Here is a 10,966-nt window from a genome sequence, read left to right as displayed (position 1 = left end):
TGCTGGGAGGTTAATTGGCTTCTGAGAAAACTGGTCTTGGTGTGAGTGTGGGCGTGTCTGTGTCTGTGTGTGCCCTGTGACGGACTGGCTTCATGTTCAGGCTGCACCATGCTTCGTGCCCCATTGCCTGCTCGGATAGTCTCTGGCTCCCTTGGGAATCTGAAGGGGAGGGATGAAGTTTTCTAGATAAAACAAAACCGACTAGTCTTTTCAACAGCAAATGGTAAATCCATAAATCCATAAAAACTTTCTTGATATTGCATGGCACTTTTCTTCCTAAAGAGTTTCAAAAGCACTTTATATACAAAAGGGGATCCACTTCATCTATCACTACAGTGCAGCAGCCAACTGAGTGAGGCTTTGAAGCCATTACACACATGACACAGGGGATCATGGAAAGGAGGGAGAATTAGTTAGGAATTTTATGTTGGGCAGTATGTAGAAACCCACAGGGTGATTTTGTCTGGGCACAGGACTTACATCCCTAATTGTACAAAAAGTGCCCGTGGATATACAGTATATTAGTCAGGACTTCATTTAATGTCCTACAAAAGCATGGAAACTAATACAATACAGCATCCCCTGTCATTGGCTTGGAAACTCTGGGCCACAAGGGAAACTGCTGCCTGCTCTTCCACCAACCATAATTACAGCAGAACCTAGATTTCACCCCTCTTAACACTGACCAGATCCAGTCTTGCTTATCATGAGAACTGACGAGATTAGGCTACAACACAGCCGTCATATTTCCAATGCTTAGCATATTTAGATTTACTTTGCTGTCAGAATCCAACATTTCAAAGGACAGATTTGGAATAAAATAATATTGAAAGAATTTCTAAAAGGAAAACGCAGTGGTCACTCACCGAATTTGGAACAACATACAGTACATTTGTCAATAAAAACGATGATGTGTTATTGCTCATAATAATTGCTAGTATTTTATTGTATTGCTTAAATGGAGCATTCCACTTGAACTAGCAGGCAATATCAGCATGTTCTCTGCAAGGGTCTGCTCTTTGACAAGGTGTACTAAAATGGCAGATAACTCCTGCAGGTATTTTCAAATAATACAGTGCTTCCTAAGCCGAGCATTCAGGTGATAGGAGTGGTCCAAATGATGGCTGAGGGTGTGGAAGGACTTTTATTAATGTTTATTCCTATTCTGCTGTTTAGAATGATTGATATAAAATCAGTTCTTTTTTCTACCTGTGCTTCAAGGATTGTTAAAAAAAAGAGAAGAACCACTTATTACAATCACCTCTGACTAGAATTCTGGTTCAAATAAGTTTACTTCAAGCACAGAAACAGGTTGGAAATCCATTGAAAGCAAACTTAGAAGATGATAAAGAACTAAAAATATCACAAGTAAAGATCAGCATTTTTTTTTACAAACCTCGCTACCTTCCGTACTTCAAAAATGATCTAATGATGTAGAGAAACTAAGTGTGCATCTTTTCAATTGGGGTGTTTCTTAGAAAGGAAACCATGGAGTTTTCGACTGTTTGGGCTTTATTAAAAATGTTATGGGGTTTGAGTTATTAAAAAAAGTGAACAGCCAGCATTTGATATGTGTGCTTTTCTAAATCAACACTTCAATGAAATTAAAGGAGCTGGCAATGGACTAAAACTGCCACATTTTGAAAGAATAATCAATAACAGTATTCTTAAAACTTGTTTGTAGTGTAAAAGTAAGCTGCATTTTTTATATTACCTGCCACAGTTAATACATACAGTAGGTTCTTTCTAAACTATTTTATTCTGTCTTTCAGTCCTTTTCTTTCTGAAATGAATACAACGAAAACAAAACTTTGATAATGTCTGCGATGTGACAACCATAATTATAGGATATATGTGATCGTGTTTTGAACACAGTGATTTCTCAATGTTTTGTTTTGTTACTTTGATATTTTTTCAGAAAAGTCCTTTAGGCTCTCTAATTTGTTTACATTTATTTGAGTATTTTACTACATTTACACTATGAAAATATCTGCTACGTACAATTAGGCAAAAGGTCAGAATGGCTACGTGGAACTAAATGAAGCTGGAGTCACAGTTCTGAAATAGTTGGCAATACAGTTATTAATTCAAGCCTCTGTGTAACATTTCTTGATTCTCATATTGCTTCAATGGGTTTCTGCTCTTAAGCTTAAGGATAAACCAAGTAATACCTCAGGCATGTGCTTAACTACCACATAATCTGATTACAACAAATATCTGAAACAATCTTTCTTGACCTCATATTTAATTTATCACGTCTTTTTTATCTGATCAAAGAAATTCCCTTCTCTTCTCATCATTTTTGACAACAAGCTCTAAATTAACTTCAGTTATTTTGTGTTCTGTAGGACACAGGCTGCCCTCTGTTGGACAAAAGTAGGTAATTCAATTTATACAATAAAACGGAAAAAACAACACTAAATGAAAAACGTGAGATTATGCAGTAACCAGTTTGACCCTTAATTGCTAATGCAATTAATTACTAATGCAGAAGTTTGTATCCGGTGGAAATCCGCATGAAGTAATTTAAAAAGTGTTTTTGGCACGTGCTCACTGGGCTTGTGATCCCTAATCCGAACATGTGCTGCTGATTTTCGTTCTTCTGAAATGTGCTCTTAATATCACAAGGCACATCAGGAATTTTGAAACGATTTCAGAGGAATTTTAATAGTATGGAAGTACCGTTACATGGCCCCTCTGTGGATTTCAAGATCACCCAGAGGGCATCATGTTTTCCCAGCAGTCGCATCATTTCCAGAAAACGCCCGGCGTAAGAGGAAGAAAACTCGCTGAGTGTTTCAGGGAACATGTCAGAGCAGTAAGGATCAAAGGCCTCTAATCTGATAGCCCTTTTACCTCTTCTACCTGTGATTACACCTTTCTGTCTGCATGTTTTCACAGAGACGCAAAGACTCCTACAGCATAAAAGACGTCAGAAACGCAAACTATCCGGGAACTGTAGGTTCACACCTTCTCAAGCACTCCATCCTAAACTCTATTTTTTCTAAGTCTCTCCTTTCATATACAAATATTTACCGCCCCCTGGAACTTTCCATCTCTATAGCCTCCCTGTCGTCCTCCCTGCTAATTCTCATGTTCTTTTGTGTTTTGTCCTCTGTTCCACACTTTGGGTCGTATTCCTGCTCCCCCCCTTCATCCCCTCACACTCCTCCACAGCCAAAACATTGTGTGTCTTTTCTTTCTCTTTAACTTCTCCATACGAGAAAGGGCTGTGAATGTTGGCTGATTGTTTCCTTTGTTAAGTCATGACATCGTAAAATGTGTGTGTTATTTGTCACACGTTGTTAGATTTATCTATGTTTAGGACATGGTGAGGATTAGGTGAAGGTCAGATGTCTTAATATGTAAAACCAATAAATCCTAAGAGGGTGTACTATCTTTTTCATGTCACCATAAGTTACAAAGTAACAGAAGTTAGTATTTGTGGTGCTTTTGCAAGGTTTGCTGTCTGGATTTGTTGTGTAGTCTTCTCTCTCTTTTAAAGGTCTCCTTGCTTCCCTAAATAACCAATGAAGCAGACTTAGGGACTGAGTGACCAATTACCTCACAGTCAGAGGTGACTCAAAGGTGTGTGGAAGTGCTGAGAAGGGGAGGCCCAGAGCACAGAGACACAGGAATCAAAGGAGAGAGCAAGGAAAGACAGTTCACCCCATTACTTTGCCATTTCCATGCAGATTTGGTCTGCAAGCAGGCTACCTTCCTTGTTTGCCTCCACCTTTCTCCCATGACCACCTGGACTTTCCTGTCCCTCAGCTGAGTTCTAGACTCAACTAGCTCATGTATCGAGCTCCCAGAGAGTGAAATTGGCTGGCCAAAAAACAGCCTTACAGATGTTACTAATACTAATTACACTTATATAGCGCTTTTCTGGGCACTCCACTCAAAGCGCTTTACAGGTAATGAGGACTCCCCTACACCACCACCAATGTGCAGCCCCACCTGGATGATGCGATGGCAACCATAGTGCGCCAGAACGCTCACCACACACCAGCTATCAGTGGGGAGGAGAGCAGAGTAATGAAGCCAGTTCAGAGATGGGGATTATTAGAGGCCATAATTGGTAAAGGCCAATAAGAAATCTGGCCAGTATGCCAAGGTAACTACCCTACTTTTTTCAAGAAGCACCCTAGAATTTTTAAAGACCACAGGACCTCAGTTTAACATATCCAAAGGACAGTGCCTTTTTATAGCATAGTGTCCCCATTACTATAATGGGGCCTTAGGATCCACACAGACCATAGGGTGGTACCCTCTACTGGTGCACACTTACACCTCTTCCAGCAGCAACCTTAGTTTTTCCCAGGAGGTCTCCCATCCAGGTACTGACCTGGCTCACACCTGCTTAACTTCAAGGGTTTGCTAGTTGTGAATTGCTGGGAGATATGGCTCCTAGCAAATATATATGCAAATACCTTCACTTCTAAATGTACATTAAGAAAATCTGCCTTTCTTCTTGACCTGTTTCTTGTTGCAGTTGCCTGGGGCAACATTGTGGTTCAGGATTTTAAGGACAACGGAATATTCTATTGAGACAACCTTCGTTTTGTAGGCTTTTTTCTAATTAATTTGAAGAATTTATGTTAACTTATGAAAAGCCCCAAACTCTAGTGGTGCATTGGCTGCGATGCTCTGTTCAAGCAGGAGTCTTTTTCAGTTTACCATGTGGCAATCCAGCTAACCGGGAGATACAGTAATGGGAATGACATTTCAAGTCTTATACTAAGATCTCTGGATCCTTGCAATTTTCAAACCTTTTGAAATTTGAACTCTGTGTTTCTCTGATGACAGAAGTCTATTGTAATTTAAGAACTGAGACTCAACTAAATAGCAACCATTGTTTTGAACGTAACTTAATAATATATGTGAATATGATCAAATGAAAGATTTAGCATTTACTGTTTAACAAACTTGACATTGCACATTAAATGCTCAAAGACAGTCTTTTGATCTTTAAGTTGAATCTGTCACCTTATACATCTTCCTGAAGAAGGAGTTCTCCATCCTTTGGAACGGAGTCCTTACACACAAGCAATCTTACTATTGCTTCTCTGAACAGAAGGGGGCTCTGTTTCATTACACAAGGTGCTTTTTAACCATTTAATCATTTAACCACTACACAGGCTGAGAAACAAAAAGAGGTGAACTTAACACATAAAATAAAATGTACTTGAACCATAAGGATAATATGATATTTTGCATTAGACTATGAAAAGGAAATTTATTTCCTTTCTTTATTATAGATGCATTAGATTCAAAAGTGTATAAATTCATGAAGATTTGAAGTCTTTAATTACAATTTTCTTTTTCATGGTTTCACAGACTGTACAAAGCTACATTAAACACCATTAGTCAGGTGTTTGCGCAGGTTTGAATTTTACTTAAATCTGTTTTTTCTTCTATATCTATTGGTTTTAATTTTATCTTTATTTTCTTCCTGACATAAAGTCTTAGAATCTTCAACAATGGAGTGTAATTGCCATGCTTGGAATCAATCAGGTATACTTGCTTGCATACACTGTCACTGGATTATGACTAAAATTGCTTGTAACAAAACATAATAAAACATAATATAAAGATTGACATATAAAAATTTAGTACTTGAAATATATACACTGTAATATTCCACTTAACAACAGCAACATAACCCCTAACATATACTTCAGCCATCCTACATATATGTATATATTTGTTTCTGAGCTCATTTTAATCTCTTGCTCTGTCTCAAGTGATGTCTGAATATTAGATGCTTCACTACCTTTATTTCTAAAGAGAATTAAACAGATGCTCAGTGTCGCAGCCTGGGAATTTTACTCTGAAGCCTGCATTACCCACAGTGCTCTAGTCTCAGATTGGCCAATAATAACATGACTCTAATGACAACATTAGTGCTTATGTGGTCACATTATCTTTACTTTAAAGCTGTGACATTGATTATGGTCCTCAAAACTGCTGCCATTACCCCTGTGCCAAAAAAGCCTAACATGGCTATTGACAATCTTAACAATTTTCACCCCATCTCCAACTTACCCGTTCTTGCAAGAATTCTAGAACGTACTGTCACATTTCAGTTACATAACCACCTCATGACAAATAACCTTTTTGAACGCCTCCAATCTGGCTTCCGTCAACTTCTCAGCACAGAAACTGCCCTGGTCAAAGTCACTAATGATCTACTAATAGCTTCTGATTCTGGTTCTCTTTCTATACTCATCCTTCTTGATCTCAGTGTGGCTTTTGACACTGTTGACCATGACATCTTACTTTCTTGTCTTGAGACTGTGTTTGGAGTTTCTGACACTGCTCTCAAATGGTTCAAGTCTTACCTCACTGATCGCTGTCACTTTGTGTCTCTTAATGGGTTTAGGTCTGAAATTGGTCTTGTTAAGTCTGGTGTTCCTTAGGGCTCAATATTAAGCATTTACATGTTTCCACTTGGTCAACGTTTAAGATCACATGGCCTCAGCTATCATTTCTATGCTGATGATACTCAAATATACATCCATACCAAACCTGACACTGATGTGGCTGTCTATATTCTATCTAATTGCATCTCTGACATAAAAACTTGGATGACTCAAAATTTCCTTCATCTTAACTATGACAAGACTGAAGTCATGCCTTTTGGCACCCCCCATTCGACCTACATGTGCGGCATATTGTCAAAACATATTGTTTTCACCTCAGAAATATCGCTAGACTATGCCCTATGGGATCACTAACTGTGTTGCCTAAAAGCTGATCAACACATTACTACTGTAATGCTCTACTCCCTGGGGTATCTAAAACTGCAGTATGTCCAAAATTCAGCAGCCAGAATCCTGAACAGGTCTAGTGCATCACATTACTTCTATCCTGGAGTCCTTGCACTGGCTTCCTGTCAAATTCCGTGTAGACTTTAATATCCTCATGCTCACCTACAAGGCACTGCATGGCTTAGCACCTCAGTACCTGTCTGAACTATTATCACCCTACTCCCCACCTCGCAACCTTTGATCTTCTAATTCTAATTCTTCTAATTCTGGTCTAACTGTCCCCCAAGACTGGTTCCATTCTTCACCACTCTGCATTTCTTAGTATCACGGTCTCCTCTGTATATTGTAATTGTAATTGTGTTTTATCTTGTGTATTCTTTTTATTTATTGTTGTTGTCATTCTGTAAAGCGCTTTGAGAAGCCACCTTTAAAGGGGCTATATAAAATAAAGTTTTTTTTTATTATTATTATTATTATTATTATGGCCATAGTTCAAGAACTTCGACATAAGCTGTATTTGGTCATTAACTCTACAAGCGTTGCCTTCTTTAATTAGTGATTATTAAATAACAAGGTTCTAATTCTCAATGAACCATTATTGATCAGAGCTGTGTTTTTGTATATTCACATCACATATAATCTGGGCACATTTCTCTAGTCAAACACATGGCATACAAGACAGCGACAGTAACTGAGTACTGAGTTGAAGTTCTTTTGATTTGGATTGCAATGATTTGATGATGGAAACAAGTCTGAAAGGCACACGTTTCACCTAGGGCAGAGGAAGAAAATATCGTGTAACACCTTTGTTTACATCCTTTAGTTGCCCACAAGAGTTTCACCTGTGACAGAGGCATTTCACCGCAGAGCACTTCTGTCGCACATGAACTCAGACCTCAGCTGAGAATTAGATGTGAATGAAATCTGAAAGATGGCACCTCCAGCTGCCCAGTGTCTTTCTTACCCCTTCTGGTGTATTGGTTTGGAAATTGTGGTCTAGAGAGAACAGCACTTCCTACTGGTCCACTAACACCTCTTATAGCAGCAGCATGTTTTTTAGAGGTCTCCCATTGCAGCGCTGACCAGGCCCAGCCTTGCTTGCCATCTGGGATCTCATAAAGTCAGGCCACAAGGGCAGCTGCACTCTTTTCTCTGCACTCCTTGTAAAACACTCTCGCCTCCTCCACTCTCCCAGCTTTTGTTCTCCTATGCTATTTAATCTTTGCTGTCTGCCCTGTCTTTCTCACACACTGAAGAAGGCTTCACAGCCGAAACGTTATGTTTTCTTTCTTCTCTTTTCAGTGTGGAATACACCAATTACTTGCTCTTTTGCAGCCTACGCATGCTGATGCAGCTACCTACTCAAACTACCAAATGAGCAAGATGGGTTGATTGGATTCCTCCCTCAACTTTTCTTGTTGTTTTTCACCCAAATAGTGCAATACAATTGAATAAATCCACACTTATGGTAGGATAGTCAAACTAATTAGGTGTGGTAAGTGTGCTAACATAATTTCAGAAAATTGAATTATAGCCAAGTTAGAATAGAAATTCAAGCTAAAATACTAATTTCCCATTTCTTCACGTCTGTGTGTGACTGAGGATTCCCGTAGCACATTTTTTTTATAACCCCCACAACCTATCCCATCTACACCCCTGCAGCAACAATTCCTTGGCTCAATCCTCACAATACCGAGGGAGGTGGTCTGGGCAGCCACATTCTTTGGTAAGGAAGACATTTTTCTTCCACCAGTCGAGCTACGCCAAATACACTCTGAGAATCTAGTCTCTCTCGTCTTTATTAGGATCTAGCCGAATAACTGAAATGGCATTGTTTCAGTTCAAATATGCCTATGTTAACAGCATTTCAAATGTGTGTGTGTGTGTGTGTGTGTGTGTGCGCAGGACCAGCTTTGCCCATTTGAAACTTCGATTCAGCTTTTACCATGACTCGCAATCCCTTAAAATCATGGGAGTCTTCCATCGGCTGAAAGAAAGAAAGCTCTATCATGCAAAATCTCATCTTTCAGAACTACAGTAGGCTCGAAGTTTGTGCTCGGTTAGCGGGTTGTCACTTCATGAATGTTCAACCGAGCTCAAGTCATGCAGTGCAAATGATTTAGCCAAAGCATAAACTATCTACTGCATCAGTGTAGGATTTCATACTTCAAAAGGGAAAGGAAAGATTTATCAGTTCTCACATTTTTTTACTTTTATTAAACATTCTCATTACATTTTATGTAAACAATTGACTTTTTTAAGAGCACTGTTACAAATGTGTAAAAAAACTGCCAATCAGGTTGCAGTCGATGTTTTGCGAGGAGTCTAGGTCAGCGGTTGTGACAGGCGCAGGTCAGAGCTGCCACGAGGATGACAAACTCGTTGAAGTCCACCTCTGAGTCTCCGTTGTGATCCAGGGCCTTCATCAGCTTGTCAGCCTCATCCTGGTTCTTGGCAGCCTGCAATCAGATAGGAGATCAATGCTTTTGTGTAATCATTTATTCCCATTTTTTGTGTCTCTAAATTCTAAATTCAGATTGCATTTCCATTCCATCACGTAAATCATGTTGTTTATAATTCTCATCTGCTTAAGTACTGGAAAAGGAAATTATACAGTGTTGTCAGTTGGAAGACTCTTTTACTGATACTGATTAAGAACTGTAGTTTAAGGACGAATCTGTCAGGACTTCAGAAACACAATGGAACTGGAAAATATGTGACAAATGTTTACTAATACTAGGCCCTTTGTATTAAATTCTCAATATATTTTCTAGTCACCTGACAAAATCTAAAACAGAATGTATCCAGCTCTTGTATCAAATATTTTTGCTGATAGGCTCTTAAAAGGGGTATTTGCAATATAAAAATCCAGGATTAAGAACTATTATATTGAATAATAAAAAAACCCAAAGGAAACTTTAAATGTCTGGTCTCTGAGTGAAGAGATCTCTTGTATTTGAAAAAAAAAGCGTATTTAGAGATATTTAGAAGTTGTCTGTAAGATAAAACAGTTCATTGAAAATGTGCTGTATGTAACATCACCTTACAAAATTGATATCAACATAAACTGATTGATGACTCAACATAAACATTTCTATTATTGTTGGAAGAATCGTGTTTTCATCAAAGAAAAGAGTGTCACAGGTAGCACTTGACTTACAAAATTAACCCTTTGGATTTCCAAGGAATAAAAAAATAATACTAAGTGATCGAAGCTGTGGAGGCAACACTGTGCACCACGAAGACCAGGAGATATTAACTCATCACTCACACACCTTCAGAAATGCTGGAAGCTCCTTCTCCATCATTGTCTTCAGCTCAGCCTTGGTCAGAGTCTGCTTCTTGCCATCAGTACTGGCATACTTGTCAAACACTTGCATTATCATCGCCATGGCATTCTCCAGCTGAGACATGGTGACTAGCTTCTTCTGCTACCAACTGTGGGACTCCTGCACCTCAGAGGTATGACTTAGTAGTGAACGTACAGAATGAAGCAAAGAGGACTTATATACACGCAGTATATGGGTTTCTACAGCCAATGGCTATTTGTTGTATCAATCACTTTTTATCTGGGAGCAAATAGTATGTATTAGCCACCAGAGGGCTGTGGCCTGATAATATTAGAAGTGAAAATAATAGGAATAATAGGAAAATAATAACTGTGTCAACAGCTGTTAATCTCTCTCCTTTCAGAATTTTTTTTCCTCCCACGTAAGATAAATATGTAACTAGGCAACCAAAGCTATAGTATAGCAATAGTATTTACAGTTTTTTTATTCTTCTATTTGTACTTTTTAGGTGACCGCTTATTGGCAGGCCTACTTGACAATGGAGACACATATCGTATAAATCCATGTGCTTTTTCTTTTCTCAAGCTTGCAATGTGCAAAGAAAGGTCTAATGGTCACATGTGATTAGGTATATGGTACATTCAAGTCAAGCACACCTATGTGATCAATACCTGGTGTTTCCACCATAAGCTGGCAAGATATTTTAGCAAAATAGGCAAAATCATTGTGTAAAGAGTATAGGTATATTCACCATCCATTCTCAGGTCAAGGGATTATTTTTCTTTGGCTTTCATTGCTCAAAGATGCACTGAGACAACAGCCATATCACCCTGCAGCTCTCAACTGGCTATTCACTGAAGATAAGCGGGATTGAGCCTGGTCAGCACCTGGATAGGAGACCTC

The 10,966-nt window shown here is 38.8% G+C and overlaps 1 protein-coding gene across 1 annotated transcript; it reads right to left on the bottom strand.

Annotated features, from left to right (window-relative positions):
- Positions 1 to 8,967: 8,967 nt before the first annotated feature.
- LOC148677964 (protein S100-P-like) lies at positions 8,968 to 10,266 on the bottom strand. Its single transcript, XM_088629120.1, has 2 exons — positions 10,049 to 10,266; positions 8,968 to 9,232 (listed from the first exon to the last, which is right to left on the bottom strand). Exons 1-2 carry the CDS (start codon positions 10,184 to 10,186, stop codon positions 9,104 to 9,106), a joined length of 267 nt encoding a protein of 88 aa, XP_088485246.1. The 5' UTR covers positions 10,187 to 10,266; the 3' UTR covers positions 8,968 to 9,103.
- Positions 10,267 to 10,966: the final 700 nt, after the last annotated feature.

This window comes from Lepisosteus platostomus, chromosome 1 (genome assembly GCF_059453375.1).
Source record: "Lepisosteus platostomus isolate fLepPlt1 chromosome 1, fLepPlt1.hap1, whole genome shotgun sequence".
NCBI lineage: Eukaryota > Metazoa > Chordata > Actinopteri > Semionotiformes > Lepisosteidae > Lepisosteus > Lepisosteus platostomus.
Note: the sequence above shows the minus strand (reverse complement) of the source record. Positions and strands in the feature narration are given on the sequence as shown.

Excerpts from the sequence above, each read along its gene's own strand:
- LOC148677964 (XM_088629120.1), bottom strand. The coding sequence starts at position 10,186 with ATGTCTCAGCTGGAGAATGCCATGGCGATGATAATGCAAGTGTTTGAC. Across the intron at positions 9,233-10,048 it reads AGCTTCCAGCATTTCTGAAG|GCTGCCAAGAACCAGGATGA; the intron begins GTGTGTGAGTGA and ends ATCTGATTGCAG.